Below are 20239 nucleotides of genomic sequence, written 5' to 3' on the forward strand. Positions count from 1 at the left end.
CTGCGCTCTGCGCAAAGTGCCTTCGTGTCCCTTCCAGTGGAGGTGATGCCTCGCTGAAGGGAGAAACGCGCCGAATTCCCTGTCAGATTAGAGAGGATGTGGCCGCGGTCGGGAGTGAGCGTGCTCCCGTCCGCTCTGCGGGCAGGCACTCGGTGCAGATGTGCTGAAAGGGGAGGCCTGGGTCTCCCCCTTCCCTGGCACGAACCAGACTGTCGGGAAAAAAGCCTGAGCTGTGAACGTGCCCGTGTGCGCTGGCACGGCGTGGCCAGGCTGCCTTCGGGAACCCCGTTGCCACGGCACGCTGCGGGCGTTCTCACACGCGTCTCAGGGTACGTGGTTCTGAAACCGGGGGTCTGAAACATCTTCCATAAAAGTGGAGGGGATTAATGCTGCGTGCGTTTGCTTCACGCCTACGAGTGTGCATTTTTCATTGTTTCCAGGTTCAAAATTGGTAGTATTCCTTATGTCTGTATGTGAAAAGGCTTAATCGTGGAAGCTGCTCAGCAGCTGAGGCCCAACCATAAGCTGCCTGCAGTCATGGCTTCACGGTTTCCTCAGCAGGTTACAGAACAGCTCTGAAAGTCCATGATTTTTAGGTGGAGATGTCGTTTCTGTCAGTGTCTGGGGATTTGATCTATATAGTTAGTGCTTAATGTTCTGCTTTATGACCTGAACATAACCTTACTTTACATCCTCAAGGAACTTATATTTTTACTGACTCCATTAGGGCTACTGATAAAACTTAGAGGTTTTAGGGTATTGGACATAAGAAAGACAGGAGAGGAAGGCAGGGTAGAAAAGCACCATCTTGAAAGGAAAAATTTAGGAATTGCAGTGAAATCTGAAAAATTTCTTTATGGTATGTTACCATCTTGATATGAGGTGTGATTCTGAAGCTGAAAATGAATCTATAGCCACTGTGTAATTTGCACACAAGAATTATTACTGTTCCTTTGCGCTACTGTCAGGGGACACTCACTAGAGCTCGCTTATTTGGCACTTCTGTCAAGCCAGCTGAATCATAGACAAAAAGAGCACTCTGTGCAGTTTGAGATGGGGCCATGGCTCTTCTAGGGACATGCTTCTTCTCCTGTTGGTGACAGTGACGCGAGAAAGGGCTTGTCACTGGGCCCAGGTAAAAGAGAATCCAACTCTATATCCATGAGTGATAAGAAACTGCCAAAAAGAAAAATTCCTATGGGTTGCAGCCACGTAGAAGCTACAGCAAATGTGAAGCATTTCCTAGAATGTGCTCGGTCCCTGACAAAGGGAGCCCTATAGAGGAAAATGCCACATGTTGTAATGTCCAGATCACATGTCGGGGAATGTGATGAATCCTGGCGGTCTTTAGTGGTGGATACTGAACATGCTGTTTTTAGCAGAGGATTAAATAGAGTTTGAACCAGAACAAATTGATTGTTTTATTTCAATCCTCATTTTCATTCTGTGAGGTACTGAGCATTTCTCAAAAAGTGGAGAGCTGCTGCAGCTTTTGCTATCTGCAGTGGCACATGAGAGAAACTCAGGGTCTTTTTGGGAAGGGTGATGAGCGAGCCTCCTGCCTCCTTATGGTTGCAGTCCTTTGAAATAATTGTAAAGGCATTGATAACATTCCAGCTTCTTTGTTATAGAGCTTGAGCACCTACATGTTATGCTAACGGTTACAACAGAGGTGTTTTCTTCTTAGTAACATGCCCTTTCTTCTACTGTGTATTAAAAGGCAGCACTGTTTATTTTTCTATGTGTGGTGTTTTAAGCTGTACAGTGAAAGAAGCGGAGCCTTGTGTCAGTCTTGGCAGGAAACAGGAGGCTGACTCTGCTGAGTCTGAGTGGGAATCCTCGCTCACTGTGAGCATCCACACTTGATTTCCAGGGCAACAACAGGAACAACGATATTCTGTGTGATTAAATCTTGCAGAATCAGGACATGATTTATCATCATCTATTGTTAAAAAACAATGGAGAGATTCAGAAACACACATATGCATAGAGGTATACTTTTCTTTTTTCACAACAGGCTAAAAAGTTGTTATTCCTGAACATAATCTGTTCCTACAAGATATCCTGAGTGTCATGTGGTTTTGTTTTTTTTTTCAATATATACTGCGGCTCACGGGTTTACAATCTTTAGAGCGCTCAGGCTTCTAGAAGCCTGGTGAATATGCAGGGATGATACCTGGATTATCTAGGGAGCGGCTGTGGAAACAAAAAATTGTTTCTGTTCGCTCAGTGAGCAAGTTGATGACAAAACAAATCAGGAAAGTGTCAGCAGAGCATCAATGAAGACTCTTTGTACCGAGTAAAGAGGGTTTGTACTGAGTAAATCAAACACTGCACACACACAGGTAGATTGCATAATTACACATATTGCATGGCCGAGCAGCACTGTGTGAATGCGTTTCCTCATATGCAAGCATATGAATCAACTTTAATTTTAGAAAATCAGCTGGTTTTTAAAAATCAATTTGTAGTATATGTGCAGTATTTGAAAAAAAAAAGGCGTGAGAGAAACAGGAAAATTTTAGAAATGTTCTATAGACTTTCAAAGCAACTGGAACAAATCCTTAGTGAACAAAGCAACTGGAACAAATCGTTAAGGCCTCATCTTTTGCTAGGATAAATATACGTTATGAGGATTCTTTTTTAAAGTCCTGATACTGGACTGGAAACCAGAATGGCTCCATAAGAGACAGTCTCGTTTCTTGCATAAGCATACAGAGTGTTTTGGCACATCTTGGAAACCTGGATTAGTCACTTAGAAGATGCAGACTGAGCCTTTGCTGAGCTCTTCGCACGGATGTTCTAAGTGTCAGAAGCATGAGACTGCCTCACGTTTCTAATCCTACAGTAAATACTTTGAGAATTTGCTGCCTTCTCTGCAAACTCGAACATCACACTACCTGTGCTTCCTTTGTGGTTCATGCCAAACAGAGTTTGGCCTAATATTTTGCAGGGTCTCTTTTTTTTTTTTTTTTTAGGGCAGCAATTTCTTTAGGCTGATACTGCACCCACATGGGAGGTTAGAGTCTGAAGTTGCTAGTGGAAAAGAATCCCTTGACTAAAGAGAAGCAAACCCTGAAGATGATGATATTTGAACTTTAACAAGCAGTTTTATACTGAGGCAGCTGTTCCATGCAGGTGATTACACTTTGAGTCAACGAGGACTAGGTGCTTAAGACAGAGGAAGACTCTAATGAGACTGCATCAGTGGTTAGGTATAGAAGTAGCTATATGAACTTAGACTGGAAGTGATCAAAACATTTTGAAGTAGCTTTGATTACATGAGGAAATAGAGTTTTGTCCCTGTGCTTGCCAAAAATTGGCAAAGTTGACAGAAGATGGTGGACAGCAAGGCGGGATAAAGCAAGGAGAAGGAGGTTGTAGGAAGTTGATGATGCACCAGGGGAAGACAGAGGACAGTTGATAGTAAAGCACAGATTATTTCTGGGACAAACTAAACAATATTTTGTTTTAATTCAAGTGCAGAATACTGACCACTCCTGAGAGAGGAAATAGGCTCTTGTTTTGGGTATCTGATGTTCTACTGAACAAATACCCAATGGATTCTGATCTCTTGAGGATTTTTATGTTACCACAACTAAACTCACTTTGAGCACAACTTTGTATTCTTTAATATAAATTAAATATATTTAGAACTGTTTGTGCCAAAAGCAGTTCCTCCACTGTTAATACTGAGCCACTCGTTTAGACGTGCTGATGCTTCTGGGTCATTTGTCACCTTGATTTCAGTGGTACAAGATCAGTTCCCTCTATTATCACTTCACTTTGAATGTGAAAATGAAACATTCTGAAACTTTAGGATTTCCTAGGTGACTTTTTTTCTGTTGATGTGACGACTCCTTTTTTTTTTTTTAATAAGCTACTAGGATTTTTTATAGTGGTTATTTTTCAGTGTTTAGTTTTGTGAAGAAATCCTCAAAGTAAGGCTTACTAATTGGCTGGTTATGTGTGTTACAGATATAGGCTCTGAAAATTATGTTTGTGTCAAATGTAGGAGAGAGAGAGGGATGAAAACACAGATCTGATGGCAACAAAATGATCTGCAAATTTGCGACATTTTCATCAAATTCTTCATGCTAAACAAAAGGAAACAGAAATACTGAAAAAAATGAAGGCATTTTGGAAATAAAGTACATTGTGTTTATTCAAAACGGTGTTTAATTTACAAGTTTTTTTTCAATGTTAATGATTTTGTTGTTCATCATTTTCTCCACAAATATCTTTAAAAAAACTTCAAATAGAATGAAAATGTTTACTTGTAGTTGTGATTTTCTAGAAAATGACATACTTTGGACTTTTCAGTTTCAAGCCAGAACAAAGCGTTGTGAGCCAGTGAGGCAGGAGCATGAGGCAAGCAGCTCGGTTGTGACTTGGAGCATTTGCAGGACCCCACGGGTGTGACTTCGGTTGATTTTACGAGGTGCAACTCAGCGACATTAATCCTTGGACCTGTCACATTATCCAAGATGCCATTTGGCACAGTGAGGAGGTGGGTTGAGTGGGTCAGTGCTGGCACTGAGCCTAAATAAGCTGCTTGACTTCCCAAATTGCAGCTCATGTACTGGCCCCCCCCAAAAGTTGCCCGGTGTTAGGCTCTTAGTTTCTCACACTTAAGGCCTCCAGTGCTGGAGCTGTTTCCTCCTGCAAAAACATAATTGAAGAGTGACTAAAAGAGAAGTTAAAACCATGCCTCTGCTGTATATTAATGAATAATACTGTATATTAATGTTTATTAATGGAAATCCAAGAGCTGTCCTCTAATGCAGAAACCATACCTAGGTTTTTTCCTGTCATTGAGGTGCTCCCTCATTCAATTATAGCACCAGCCATGTGAGCTAATACTTTCTGTGATAAGAAATTTTTAGTATATTTAAAATGACAGTAATTTAAATGATGCTGCAGCCATTCCAGAGAACTGCAAGCAAGTGCTGCTCTTTGGAAGAGAAATCTAATACTTACTGTGATAAGAAATTGTGGTAAGTAAAGCCGACAAATTCACAGGGGGGAAAAAACAGTTGCATGTAATGTTTGTATTGTACTGTTGCACAAACCTCATTTTTTAGTATATTTAAAATGACAGTAATTTAAATGATGCTGCAGCCATTCCAGAGAACTGCAAGCAAGTGCTGCTCTTTGGAAGAGAAATGGCAGCAGCAAGAAGAAACACATGCGTAGGAGGCTGCTGTGATTTCAACCCAGCGTGGGCAGGAAGCTGCTGTGCTGCTGTAGCGTGGCAGTCCAGGGTGGGGGATACCACTCAATAGCACCTGTGGACCTTGTGGGCTGCCCCACCTTTATGGTGAACACAGGGCTTGGGTCAGCCGCAGGGCATTTTAGCAGTAGTGATGTCAGAAAGCACACAGCACGTCTCTTGGTTATGATGATGTCATCAGATGCAGCTGTTCTAATTTATTCCTTGCAATTAATTGCACTTGATTTTCTAAAGCTTCTTTTCCTCACACTCAGAACTTGCAAGTGAAAAACATGAGCTCTTTGATGTGCCACAGTAATATTTCCTGATTTTGCAGGGTATTAATACAAATTGTCTACAGCAAGAGCTTGTTACTAAAGCTAGATAGTAGGGGGCAAACCTAATTTTTGCATGCTTTCGCATGCTTTAAGTAAATGCCTGTTTTTATCAACAGCCCCTTGTTTAGCTTTCCCATTCTGAAGAGAGGTGTGGGAGCACACGGGGCTGGTTGCTGGTAGGTGCAGGTGCGCCGAGTTCGTATTCGTCCAGCCGCATTGCACGAAGGTAGGGACTGTAAGTAGGTGGATATAAGCAAAATGCTTCCTGTCAGGAGTACAGGAGATGCTGCGCTGACCACGTGTCACATTTGTTTTTCAGCTGTGGTTCAGCTTCTCTCCTTCTATCGTGGTTCACATTTGCAACCTCTTTAAAGGCGAGCTGCTCGTCGGGCAGCAGGGTAACGAGAGCACCCGCAGCACCAAGCCAGCAGCAAGAGCAGGGCAGCTGCTGGGGTCTCCGGACAGATGTATAAAATGTGACTGAACCTATTATTCATGTAGCCTTCTGCATCTGTTTTTTTCCTTTCCTTTGTGCATTAGGGAACAGATTTTCTTTCAGAGCTTTGTGAAGACGTTCTGGCTTTCTCATTAGGCACTGCAGGGGATACACCACTAACTCACCTTCTGAGAGCGCAGATCTGGGGCTGGTTGTACCTTCATCATTCTGCAGAAGATTGAGAAATTTTAATTAACTTACTAGTGAAATCCCTTATGGGCTGTAATGCCACTTAGGGTTGTACCTCTAGGGTCTCTTAGCTAGGACTTGGCCTGGGGTAGTCTCTGGCAGCATGATTTTAATGCTGTCTGCTCAGAGTGGGTCGTCCAGTGTTCTTCACAGGTTGTGTAGGCTGGGCAGGTCTCGGGAGGGCAGTAGGGTTTTCTGGCAGTAGGGTGGCTGGCTGTACACGCTGAGCAAGTTTTATAACAGCGTCTGCTCTATTTTCAAGAGCCTTGAGTGACTTCATATTTTATATCATGTACTTTGTAACATGCAGTTTATTTGAAAATAGACTTTTCTTCCTTAATATTTTCATTCTTAAATAATGCTTTCTTAATATGTCTTAATTCATCCTATCTTCCTATCTCAGTTTTAATGTTCAGCTAAAAACAGTGGTGTAGAATACCAAGAGAAAAATGTGCTCACAAAACTGATGAAAATCAAGGGGAGGTGGGCGTGTTTATAGATCACATTCGCAGCTAGTTGTTAATGCCTTTCACGTTTCTGTTGAAGCCAATGGAAATTCACAGTAAGTGTGGCTAGGCAGCTGTGCGAAGCAGTCTCTGCACCGTTTCCTAGAGATACAAGACCCATACTCCTAATTGCTTCACTGGCTGAGGTATTTAAAGACTTCTCTTTTTGTTAAGATCATTTCAAAACGGGTTAAGAGAGGCTGTGTGCTACCTGCAAAAACACTAGATCCTGGCTACTGCATCTCAGAGGTTTCTTTTTTATTTGCTGGAGTAACACGAAGGGCAAACAAGCTGTAGTAAAAAGTCTGTAATCATTAAGAATAAACATGACTCCACACAAGGCAGTTGTTTTATTTTGTCAGGCCTAAAATTAGTCTGAATATGCAGAGCATTCACAGTTTGTTGGTCTGACCTAGGCTGGCTTTGACAAGCCCACTCCTTTTGAAAGAGTCCATTACTTTAATTTGTTTTGAAAAGAATAGTTGTCAACACCTCCCACATCTGCAGAATGCCTTAACAGTTTCTAATGAAAATAGGAGGTGAGACTATTTTGTTGTTGGTTGGGGTAAAAGGGATGTTTTATTATGGTGACACTACTGCAAGCTCCAGAAAATTAGTGAGAAGTCATAAAGCACAGGGATTTCCTAAGATTTCGTGAGACATTTTGTTAAAGGCAGTAAATTGCAATTGTGTGATTTGTCAAAAGTGACCTTGTTATTATATTCTTAAATTACTTTAGTCAGGAGAAACTGTTTATTTTTCTGTAATTTAGTTTTCAATATCTCTAGCCTTTATATTACACAGAGGATAAAAAGTGCAAGACAGGTCTTCCTGTTTCAGAATAAATAGTAATTTTTGTTTGTAACAATGGAGTTGCTTTTAGGCTCAGCCAATAACTTAGTATTAAAATTTAATTTTGAATTCTTTCTGTGTACATTCTATCTAATTTTTGTTTTCAGAGGTGGTGTGTGATTGAGAAGCTTACATGCCTGCACGTTCATGCTATAATCTGCCTTTGCTGGTTGGCAGGTGGACCTCTTGATTGGGCTGCAGTGCCCTCTGAAAACAGCTGTTTTCTCTACTGACTATAAGGGGAGTCAATATTTGGCACGCTTCTAACTCAGGAATGTATGGTTAAGACCTCATGAACCTGCTGTGATCCCTCAGCTTTATACTGAGTATGATGTCTATGGGATGGAATACCTTGTTGGTTGATTTAGAGTCACCTGGCCTGTCTGCTCCTCCCTGCAGGTGTGGCCTTTTATTTACCCTCTCCCCAGCCTGGTACACAAGATTTAGCAGCAACCTTAGTCTGCACAGGAGCAAGTGTAAGCAAGAGACTTTCTGCATACCAGTCCTTAGTAGTAACTCTAAACATATGCTAGAAGCAGACGTTGTCTGCAAAAATATGCTGTTAACTTCAGAAAATGCAGTTAGTTAGAAAAGATTTAGCTGAAAAGTGAAGTCACTGAACAGAATTAGTTCTCTTCTAGCTCAGGCCAGGACAAGTGTATACCACATAATACTTAAAATGCTTCATTCTGGAGTAAGTTGCACGTCAGAAACCAGACTTCAGTGAATTCAGTGGGATCAGAATGTTACATTTGAAACTTACTTTCTGGCATGTGGAGGCTATATGAAGACACCAAGGGCTGTTGTAGTTAAAAGGCTGAAAAAAAAAAAATCCTTATCAGTAAAGTGGTACCAGAGCGGGCAGGTTTGATTTGCCATGTGACATGAATCTGAACTTTTTTGGCTGCCATAGATTTGTGTTTGTTACCTCAAGTATAAATTTGAAAGCTAGTGGTGTACTGGGGGTGGGTTAGGAGATCTGCAGAACAACAGTGTTGGAGAAAGGATCTTGACTTGCTGGGATTTGGGATTTTGGGAATCAAGAGTTCTGCTGTATTATAAAGAAAAAACTGTAAGTACTACTGTGATGTGATAGCTGCCCTGTGGCACTGAAGTTGTCACCTTGCTTACTTCTTTCAGAGGCACTGTTGGACGTGAGGACACTAAGTGTTGTCTTGGTCCGTAGTGCCATAATGTGCTAGCTGAATCAGCACCAGCTGATTTTTACACATTTTTCTGTAGCAGCTGCAGAGTGATAGCCAGAGGGCTGTGAGGTTTGGGTCAATGCAAAGGCACAGGTTAGAGCTGTGTCTGTGGAGCTACAATGGCCAGGTAAGAGAGAATCTTGAGCCATAAGCCTGTGGTTGGCAGTTTGAAGGCAGTAAACATTTTTAAAAGTTAATTTGTTTTCCAGAGTGAGACATTTATAACTGTATAAGCTACTAGCTGCTTCCTGGTAGTTGCTCATATTGAATTATGAGCAAAACCTGACGTCCTGGTTTACGCACAAATTAAGTGCCCTGGAGCAAGCTGAGGTAGTCATACTTTGTATGGAGCTGTTCATGACTGTGGAGCATGATTTACCTGATTTACAAACAAAGATAGATACTGCTCTGGCTGCAAGCAAGAGCAGGCATTGTATGCTGTGTTCAGTTCTTATCCTTAGGTATCAGTCTGCCTTAAAGCGGAGTGGAAACAATTGTTTGATCAGGTATCCCAGCCTTGCTAGGTCTAATGACCTGGTAGATTTTTTTTCTTATCTAGAAACTTTTCTATATTAGCTCTTCAGAAAAAAGAAACCATGCTGTATTATGCTATGAGAAATACAACAATAGTTGAAAGATACAAAGAAAGTGAAAGGATAGTGAGACATTTCAAAGCTTTTTGTGTAGTTGTGTTTCCTTTACCATCATATTAGAGATAACTAGGTAATGTGTATGAATTCCTGCATGATTTCCCCCTGAGATATCTAACTGCAAGATATGTCATTTGAATGTCCTTTTATTTCTGTTCCCTCAGAAGTAAAGGGTGTTCACAGTATGACAGTTCTTCAGTTACACATCACTGTCCTTCACTGTTAAGAATGATGTATTCCTTGCATGGTTATAATTCAAAATTAGCCTTTTTTTTTTTCTATGCTGAATTGAATGTTTTGTGGCTTTGGCTGGCTCTGCTTTGTGGCTTATTGCACAAAAGCACAGTTCTAGACCTATAAGCAAAATTGGGGTGAGTCTAAGACCTAAATATACACTTTTTACACATGCAAAAAAATATTACTTCAAAGGAAACTTTATGACTATGGTAAGCTGACTCTCCATATGAGATTTTCAGCTGATGTAGACTAGACAGTGCTTTAATTTTCCTCCCATCCAGCTGCTATGCATCCACAAATCAAACTGAAGTCAGTGGGAGATGTACATCTGAGTCTTTGTTATAAGCAGGAGGTTTATAAATCTTAGTGTTCAAGCCAACTTGTGTGTGTGCCCTTAACAAAGAAGGCTAAATGTGACTTTGATTCTGTAATAGCTTCAGGAATGAGTGATCAAAGTTTGTGCCTTTCTGAATGAAATTTCTTTCTTTTTGGTGACATCAATACATAGTGGGATGAAGAAAAGAAAAAAAAATGTGGAGTTGGGAGTTGCGCTATCAAGTGTTCAAACTTTAAGCGTTATCATTGTAGCAAATTGTTTCACAGAGAGGAAAAGTGATTTTGTGATAAAGGTTGTCTGGCCTCTTTCCTGGCTCTGCTGTGTATTTTTCATCTTTTTGGATAAGAACATCCTAGGTTCTCATCTTCCATGCTGCAGGTTAGCGTGTGGCTATGCCACGTACCCAGTACATGGGTACTTGATAGATCGCATGTGGTTCAGCATTTGATCTACCTCTAAGATATGGTTCCTACTTGCTTCCTGTCAGATTTTTCCTAGTAGCAAGTAGCCTCAATATTTGTGCTGAGTCAGCTATGCTAACAGGCATATGGAGAGGAAGAATTAAGAGTTTGTCTCCCTATTTACCTGCTGCAGATACACAATTATTAGTTTGTTTGTTTAAAAATCTGCCTTGATAGCGGAGCAGTATGAAGAATGTACCAATTCTTTTTTTCCAGCATGGGTAGGTAGGGTCACAACAGAGACATATTTGCAAGGTTTCCATGTGTTAGAGTTAAGGGAACAAATCCATAGGAGGAATAAATAGTGCGAATCTTTAGCAGAAAAGTCTATAAATAAACAGAAACAGAGAAGCATCTGTTCCTTGATACTCCATAGGACAGCTGATAAAAATATATTCTGTATTACAACAGTAGCCAACACAAAGTGAAAAAATACCTGACAACGGAATACCCCCTGAATAGAGAAGTTTAAGGGCCAACAAGCTCATCTGACTTGAAAATTGAAGAATTGTCTGAAATAGATGTTGTCATGGTGACAGAGAGGATTAGCAGCCTGAGGCTGATTTCATTGGTCTGCTGCTAGCACAAGTTGCTTGTTTGAGTAGCATTAATATGTTGTCTCATGCTGCTTTATATGCTGAGACCATCTGGCATTAGAGGTATTTAAAGGTGCAGTTCTGTATGGAAAGAGTTGGCCAACATGATTTGATTTATGCTTGTAAGATGCGTTACAAGAGTTAGGAGGTCTTTGAAAAGCTGCCTCGTGCACTAAAAATATCCTGAAAAGTCAGAGCACGTACAGAGATGAAGTGGGGCTTTGAGAAGCAGCACAGGGAATTTCACAGGTTTGTTTTATACTCAGTCAGTGCACATTTAAATATTCACTGCACAAACATGCACTTTTGCATGTTTCTTCAGGTGTGTATGTGGGGGCAGCCACGTTTACTCTGTTAAAAAATGGACCTTTTCACTGTACGCTGAGAAGCTGGTTGGGAGCTCTAGCTCCACCAGCTTGAACAAGCATGACATCATATTGCGTGGTAAGAAAAAGGATGTTGTAGAATTAAATGAACAAAATAAGGCCTAACCAAACAGAGCCCCTCTAGGTGACTTCAGAGTCCGTGCATTCAAGAAGAAATATTTTCTTTTAGTTTGACTATATACCACTGAAAGTGTGTTTTGTAACAAAGTATTTTGTAAGAAAGATAGTTTGTATTGACTAAGGTAAACCTTATCTTTGATCTATTTATAGTTGTGAGTCTTCATCTGATTTCCTTAATACCACTCTGGAGTAGGAATTATCTTCCAAAGGAGCTTATAGTATGGTGCTGACATTCATCAGACGCTTGCAAATTTTCCCTTTTATTTCTTGCCAATTACTGTTATGATACTTAATTATTTGCAAGAGTTTTTGCCCAGACAGAGATGGATGGTTAAAGAGTAACCAAACACTAGCCAGAAAATACTCCTGTCTGAATTTATGGGTTCCAGTTCAGAGGTCTGTTTGTGGGCTGAGCATCATAGGAAAAGTGTCTGGAGGGAGAGCTAGCTGGAGACTTTGTTCTCCTGGACAGACTTAAAACCAAACTGAGTTTGAAGTTAAATCTTGATAAAAAGCACTAAGAAAACATAGGAATAGAAACATTTTTACAGTCTCAGGTTACTGGTGTTCTGAAGTTACTGATGGAAAGCATTCATAGTGGTGTTTTGCAGCTGTGTAACACAGATATTGCTGTGATAGTTATTGGATATTGATGTGTTCTATGTAGTACAATAATAAAATGAAGCAAGGACTTGGGATGTATTTCACAAATCTTTAGGTTTTAAGCTTTTATTCTGGAACTCTGACGCCAAAATAAATTCTTTGGATAATTTCACTTCAAATGCAAGACCGAAGAAATACATAGCTATGGATGTCCTAACTCCTTTAAATAGCTTTAGAATGATTATATTGATGCTTACTGTTTTTACAGCTTAGTCCATCAGAATGGATATAGGGTACACGAAGAAAGCCAAATAAATTATCTCCCCAGCACATTCCCAGCCCCTAGTTATTTGCAAGTCAGTTTGCTCCCTGTTTTTGTTTTGGTTGGTTGGTTTTTTTTTTAAAAGCTGGTTATCTAGTTCTTGCTGAGACAAAGCTTGGGTGCAGTTTTGGGATCAATTCACTCCAAGACCCAACTTACAGTGATATGTACAGGACTGCTGCAGGACTGCTTACTGCTGGTAGTCCTGAGCAGTCTTTCAGTGTCACCTCATTGTGCCTCACAGCATCACCTACATCTGCGTACTCTCACAACACACCCAGGGTGTGCCACACACTTTCAGTGTTGTGCTGTTAAACTCAACCTAGGAAGCTGTGACACAGCCCTCACATGTTTGCAGACACTTGAATTAGATAAACCCACAAGTAATTACTTCTTAAAGACACCCTGTGGGCCCCATTGTAGCCTTGTCCAACCGTGGAGATGATCAGAAGGGACTAGTCCTGAGGAGCAAGGGTATAAGGCACCCATACTGCTTGGTGCAAGGGATTTCCTGGGTGCCTTTATCAGTGTAGGCATAGACACAGCTGTTGATTTCCTGCTTTATAATCGGAAATTGCAGTTTCTTGAAAATTACTTGTACTTAAAGAAAAGCTTAATTTCTGAAGCTGCCAATTTTGGCCACATGCTACTTCATTCCTGCGCAGTATTTCATCTGCTTCTGTTCTCGAGACATACCAGTATGGGAATAGTCTGGGAATGAAGTTTTTTTTTTTTTTTTTTTTTTTTTCTCCATTCCATTCATTTCCATGATAGAATTGAGAAGAAAAAGATAATCTTGAAATAGCAGTTGGGCAAGAAAACATTATACTGAGTTATAAAGTCTGGTGACTTAGACTATCTGGAATTTAAATAATTGCAATTAGGCTTTCTTGTCTGGAGTGTCCCACACAATTCTTTACTGTTAATGTGAAGTAGAATGAACATAGATTAATTTATCGTATGTCATTATATCTTGTGATCTATTTTTCTGGTAGCCCTGAAAACTAATGGTATGGAAATGTGCTTTTGAAATAACCAGCCATAAATGACTAATGGCAAATCTTCTCACAATACCATTATAATAGAGCCAATAGATCTATTTTAACAACTCATTTCCTATATTAAGTGGATTAATTATTGTAATTACTTATTACAGGGAAAATGTCAGGAACCTGTAGTTAGAAGCAGGTGAATCATCAGAAGATGAAATGACTTCTGTGCAGAGGATCAATAAAATGGTCTGATTAAATGTAGACAGAGCTACTATTAGAGTTACGCTTCTTAAACTTGTCCCAAATAAATTGCACCTGTAGTCCCAGTGAAATCACTATATAAGGTCCTGCTGTAGTGCTTTGATATTACTCTAAGCCATGACAAAGATTTAAAGCCCATCTATGCCTCTGACTTCCTCTGCAACATTGAGAAGGGTATTTGTTCTGCCTGAACCTTAGCTCACCCTCTGGGATGTTGGCGCAATAGCACTTGCACATCTTGAGGGAATCAATACTTTCATGACTGTGTTGTCCAAATGCCACAGGAACTGGAGATATTGTTCAGTGCAGTCCAATTCATTTTTAGTTTTCCTAGGAACTGAAAGGATTATGATAATCTAAACCAAAGAAAGATTTGACACGATTAGAGGAGGTGGAGTCTGCTACTGGAGGTCCTGCTTAAGAGTTCTTCAGTGTCATCTGTAAGGACTAGAGGAATTGTCTTCTGCTCTTACTCATCCGCTAGGTAAGGACTGGCTAGCACAGATTATGGCATCTCTATGAGTTCCTGGTATACTTGGTAGCAAGAGTTAGTTTAAATTGCTTTAGATCTGTATCAGAGCTCTCATGGTGTTTTTCCAGCATAACATAGGTTGATGTGAGGCAGGACCTTGAGCATCATGCTACTAATCAGAGTTAGGAAGAGGGCTTTATTTTGCCCTGTCCTAAAGGATAGGTGATCACCCAAAGCAGACAACTTACAATTTGCTTATAGTTGATGCCTGTCTTCTGGAAGCACTTCCCAAATTATTTCTATTAAAATTAATTGTATGGACATTGAGTTAGATACCCTATTGCTGGTATAAAAAATGTAGGTTGAAACTTTTATGAACTCCCAGTTGTAATTTAAACTCATTGTGTCCTGGAAATCTGTGAGTGGCATATATGTGTGGGTTTTTTTTTTTTTATACAAGGATTCATTTAAAATATTTTCTCTTTCCTTTCTTCCTCGTCCTTTCTTTTCATTATTCCTATCCTTTTTTTTTATCACTGCAGTTGTCTTGTAAAAGTAACCTCTCAAAATACAGCAAAGATAAAAGAGAGGAGAGGAAACAAAAGACCAAAGAAAATGTAGTTTTGCTATAAATTCTGTAGACTTTCCATTTTCTGCAGCCTTAAGGCTACATTATACGGTGTGTCAAGATTGTACTATGTAGAAGGAAACTGTAGCTGTAATTTCCAACACGAACATGGCGTGTTACTCAGCAATCTGTTTATAGCACTGTGGTTTAGAGCAGAACTTGCCCTTTCTGTAGGAGGATCTCCAGCAGAACCTCAGGAAAACTCAAGCAGCTGTGGCTGTAAAAGGAAATGTACATTAAAAATGCCAGAGAGAAACCACAGGCAGGGATCCTCTGCCATTTATAGCTCTGTCGTTAAATATCCCTTTTGAAGCTTTGAATGGAAATAGAAATCACATTTACATTTTGATACATAAAAGGAATAGACAAATAATCAGTGGGTCAGCTGATGATTAGATGATTGCTGCACTCTAATAAATGGGATCTGTCATTGCAGTTAGTGTTTGAATAGAAACCTCTGAGCATAAGAACATGGGACTAAAAGAGACAGTAATTGTACAGGATCTTACCTAGTATATAGGAGTGGAAGTAGGCAAATGAAATATTATGATAATTTCATCATTTGTATTTTAAAAGAAAAAATCTGATTTATTTGTTGAGATTTTCATGCGCAGAGTCAACAGGAGTGTGGATCCAACTCCTGCCTCTGATTGCTTTAGGTGAGGGATATGTTGTTCTCAGTGCAGTCATCCTGCTTTTCTGTTGCTTTCCCTTTGGTTGCTCTTATGTTATTCCCTGATGTTTAAAAATGCATTTAACTTAATGCAGCATAATTTCTCTTTGTGTTTACTTGTCGAATTGGGTACAATGTGTTTAATTTTTGAAACAGTTCATAAGAAACAGACTAAGTGCATTTCAAGAAGTGTATGTCGAGAGTTATTTCTTCCAGCTCTCCCATTAACTGTTTTACAGTGATGAGTGCATCTTCCAGGAAAGCAGTCAAAATTAAATAGCATGAAAATCTGTATGGATGTCAGTTCTGCACACAGTGAAGTCCATTGAAGCTTTGCCAGTGACATCAAGGCATCCAGAGTTTAACGTATTACCTACACTGTTAAGTACTATGGAAGCAGGATGAGAGGTGGGCTATATGTGTCTTCATGAGCCATTATTAATAATACAAAATAACTTATAATAGGTCAAAATCATACATGACTGCATGTGCATATTCATGTGTATGTGTAGACTTTACATCAAAAATCTTTCAGAAGATCCTCTTAGAAAGGAAAGATTAAGTCTCTCAGCCATTGGTTGTGCATAGAGGATCTGTTTCTTGGGAGCTGTAAGAGAAGCTATCAACATGGAAGAGAAGCTGCACCAATCAGTGGGGTAATTGCTGAGCTGATTTCCAAAGCTCATTGAATACTCAAGAGGAGAAAGTACATTTAGAAAGCAGAAAAAATTTACACTAGTCCTATTCAATGTTTAAAAGCAGGTAACTTGTTAAACTTTCAAGCCCCTCATGCTGCAATTACCTTTTCATAAAATGATGATATGAAAATATGAAAAGAAGCTTGGAAAATATGCTATTTAAACATTATTAAAACAGCATTGATGACATTCATTTGCCACAGCAGGGAAGTCTCATGGAAACTTCTGAATTGTTATGGTCAGGGCAGGTCAAGGAGCAACCAGTGGTTTTAAGATTTTGTCAGTTCTTCTCTTCAATAAGCAAATGAATCAGAGATCATCTGAAGATAATATACAAATTAACACACAATTATGCCTTATCTTGTGATATAAGTTCTTTTATATTGTTAATAGTGTTTGCAGTCAAAGGTTTAACAACAGGTACAATACATGAAGTCCATGCTCTTCCCTTGTTTCTGCAAGTCAGTTATGCAGCTAAACTGTTACATTCCTACTTTCCTAATGTTATTAGCAAAGCTTTTGAGGTCTTCAGTGTGTGCAAAATTGATATTCTGATTGATTTTATTTCCTGTTTGCTTGGCTATCCCTAGTAGCAAATAAAATTTCAAACTACTTCAAAAACCAGTCTTTTTACTAAGCTCTTGAGGAAACTTTTTTTTGTTTGTTTGTTTGTTTATTCCTTTGAATCTTGCTCTGTGAAAAATTACAAGAAGAGGAAAAGAGGAATAATATTATCCATATAAAAATCATGACAGTCTTGTAGTTTTTTGGGTTTTTTTTGGAATATTTTTGAAATGTATAAAATCACCAGTCTTGTATCTTTTATTTGTATTCCTTGATTTCCTGGTCTGGTAAAGACTCTGTGGAGTGGTCTTAATTCTCCAGTGGCGACATTTTGCCTTGGAGAAAGAGATTTTTTTTTTTTTTTTAATGAATTCTAATATTGTTTGGTTAAATAAGTTTAAATAGAAATGAAGGAACATGTAAAATTACCCAAATATAAATCAGAGTTTTAAGAATTAAAATACTGTTGAAATTCAAGTCTCAGTTTGTCATTCTTGCATGATGCATCAAAATTCTCCCGTTGTTTATTAAGTCTTTTTGCAGGTGATTTCCTGGCATATGTTGACCCATCTTTCAGAACTTCAACCATTATTATAGAAAAAAAGATCTTTTAAACTTTGTGGCAACTCTATAAAAGTTACAGTGTAGTTGGAGATTTCTCAAGCAAGCCTGCTTGCTTGACTTGCAAGAGTGAGGCCAGTATCCATAACACTTGCAAACACAGTGGTCCTGTCTCATCAGAGGATCAAGGCAAACGTGAATACCATTGATAGATGACAGAATGAAAGATACCCTCAGAAAACACAATTTCAAATGTCCACATTGGGCTCAAAAGCCTTTAAGATCTACTAAGCCTGAACTGTGTTCAAGTCAAGAACTTGGCTTTGTTTGTAATTCAGTAATTCCAAAGGGGAAGGACATAAATAACTTTAAAAAGGAAGTAGTCTTAGAGAATGGGAACAAAAATATCAAAGGTAACTTTCTAAAACTTTCTCATGTGTTGAAGGGGTAAGAGAAGATAGGTTAGAGGCATATGGTGCATCTTGAATAACCATTTTATTTATTTCTCTACAAATAGAGAAAAGAAATAAAAGAATCAACCTAATGTTAAATTCTTTGAAAGCTCTTTAGATAAAAAGAAACAAAATTCTCCCAAGAGTGTTAGTGTGTTGCTATGTGAACAATTATCATGCAGTAGCAGAAAATGTTTACTGAGTCCTCACTGTTCTAGGAAGGGTTTCCTGTAGGCTGTATGAAAAGAGAAAGAAGTGTTTTGATGCCAGTTAAAAAGATCTGTCCATATTGTGAGATTTGTTAAGTTACGTTTACTCTGTAGAATCATGGCAAGCCTATTTACCAGCACTCAAGCAGACTCTAAAATTGCTGAGGAGTTAAGAAGGCATTCAAGGACAATTTTTTAACTTTTAAATTGTTGATATATGGATAATATGTATATGTGGAAGACAAGTTTATTCAGAAGAGAGATGCACAAACCCATACCTTTATAGAGTGTCTACCAAATTACTAAAAGTGCGGTTGTACCAGAAACTGTATTTATACTTTGTTTAGTCAAGTGCTGGATCCAATGGTGTTGGTGAAAATAGGTTAATAGAGGTTTTCCTTTATGTTAATAGACCTTTTCCTGTGGGTGCCTACTTGTATTGCTTAGGTGGGTTAAACCTGGACATGCTGCTGTCATACCTCCATTTATAAGGTTTCCTTGTGCAGTATGGTTGTTAAAATTGAAAGACGTTGAAAGGAGAGTGGACCAGGATAAACAACCCATTTATTAAGAAGTGTGACAGGACTTTTAAGGAGGACAGATATGAATTTATTATGTTTCCTAATAATCTGGAGGTGGACCCCTTTAGAAAGAGATGATATTTAACAATATAAGGTATTAATTTGCAGTGGGATTGGAGGTATTCTGATATCTAGGTATTACATGAAAATAGGCAAGGAAAGAAATCTTTGTTTAAATGTCTTGCTTTGTCAGTGCTGATGACGTTATTGTTACTAGGTTTTTCATTGACATTTTTATGTGAAAAACCACACATATCCCTGGCTGATATCACAAGGATGATGTTGAGTGTTCTCATTGTCTTGTTGCTGCCAGTATGTTATTAAACTTCGTAAAATGTGTTTTTTTTTCACATTTCCCTAATAATTAAATATAATTTATTAAAGCAGTCAAATTGAGTATAATTATATTTACTAGGATTCAGCTGATCTTGTCTTTCTTCAAGGAAAACTTTCAAAACTAGTGTAAAACAACTACAATTTTAAAGGTTTTTCTCTGTTCCTTCCTTCTTTACATTGTTGCTATGTTTACTTTTTTTTTTCTTTTAATCAGAACTCTGGAAGGAAATTCCTGACCTTTTGATTTTTCCCATGTAAGTGCTGACCTGCATTTGACATGCCAACTCATAAAGTTGTCATAATGTCGTTACTATGGTTTCAAACCTGTGTCTCTGTAGGATTTCCTCAGGAACTAGGAATCATAATCAGTGTCTGTAGATATATGCTATGGAATTATATTTCACTGTTAAGTGGAATGCAAACAATGAATTAAGAAGTGTTTGTAGTTCATAATTAAGCATTGTCATTTTTAGAATGATCAGAAGAGAAGGAACTGGGCAAAATTCTTCATAATTCTTGTAAAACTGAAATCACAGTATATATGATTTTTTAAATTAAATTTACTTTTGAGATTGATCTGTAATTGAACCATCACTATTAAGGATGTTTTTCCCTTGATTTGGGTCTATTCTGCTTATAACAAATTGATTGCATTGTTCCTGGGTGGTGAAGTCAACAAAACAGTGGAAAAATGAGCAGACTTTTATGCACACAGTTATGCACTACGTAGCTACTTGACTGGAAGTAGAAATTGGTTGCAAGATTTTTTTTTTCATGGGTAAGAATGCTGTGATGATGGATATAATGTAAAGATGTAAGAGAGAAAGGTTAAAAATGATGCAGAAAAAGCAGTGTGTGATTTGAAAGCACTAAGCCTGTAGGGGCAGCTGCTAGAGTAATTTCACCTCTCGGCAGATACGCTGGGCCAGTGCGTGCCCTGTCATGGCCCAGTGCATGGGATGTCCCATCAGTTCCTAGCGCTTGAAAAACCCCGATATTACGGTCCTCGGAGAGACAAAGGATAAGTTTTACTTTACTACCTGCCAAGGCCATAAAGAGAATAAATGCAAATGTGTTTGGTAGTAACTTAGGAGACAGCTGCTGCTGTCTTGGGTGTCCAACAGGTTTCCAGTGAATAGTTGCTAATTACTGTGCCAAATGGAATATTTACAGGGTGGATGGACAGAAGCCAAAGGGTAAGGATTAGAACCAGGCCATGGTGAGGTCACGTACAGGAACTACTCAGTGTGGAATACCTCATCAGAGAGAAAGTAACAAACTGTGTAAGCTTAGTAGTGAGGA

At 38.9% G+C, this 20239-nt stretch overlaps 1 protein-coding gene across 1 annotated transcript in view; it reads left to right on the top strand.

Moving 5' to 3' along the window:
* Nucleotides 1-96: 96 nt before the first annotated feature.
* Nucleotides 97-20239, top strand: part of LOC103782555 (carboxypeptidase E-like) — a gene marked incomplete at its 3' end in the record, with an annotated part of 49931 nt that continues 29788 nt past the window's right edge. The window contains exons 1-2 of the mRNA XM_008950324.1: nucleotides 97-329; nucleotides 11402-11523. Coding sequence (XP_008948572.1) covers nucleotides 97-329; nucleotides 11402-11523 — 355 coding nt within the window. The remainder of the gene's footprint in view (nucleotides 330-11401; nucleotides 11524-20239) is intronic.

This window comes from Merops nubicus, unplaced genomic scaffold (genome assembly GCF_000691845.1).
Source record: "Merops nubicus isolate BGI_N331 unplaced genomic scaffold, ASM69184v1 scaffold12112, whole genome shotgun sequence".
Classification (NCBI taxonomy): domain Eukaryota; kingdom Metazoa; phylum Chordata; class Aves; order Coraciiformes; family Meropidae; genus Merops; species Merops nubicus.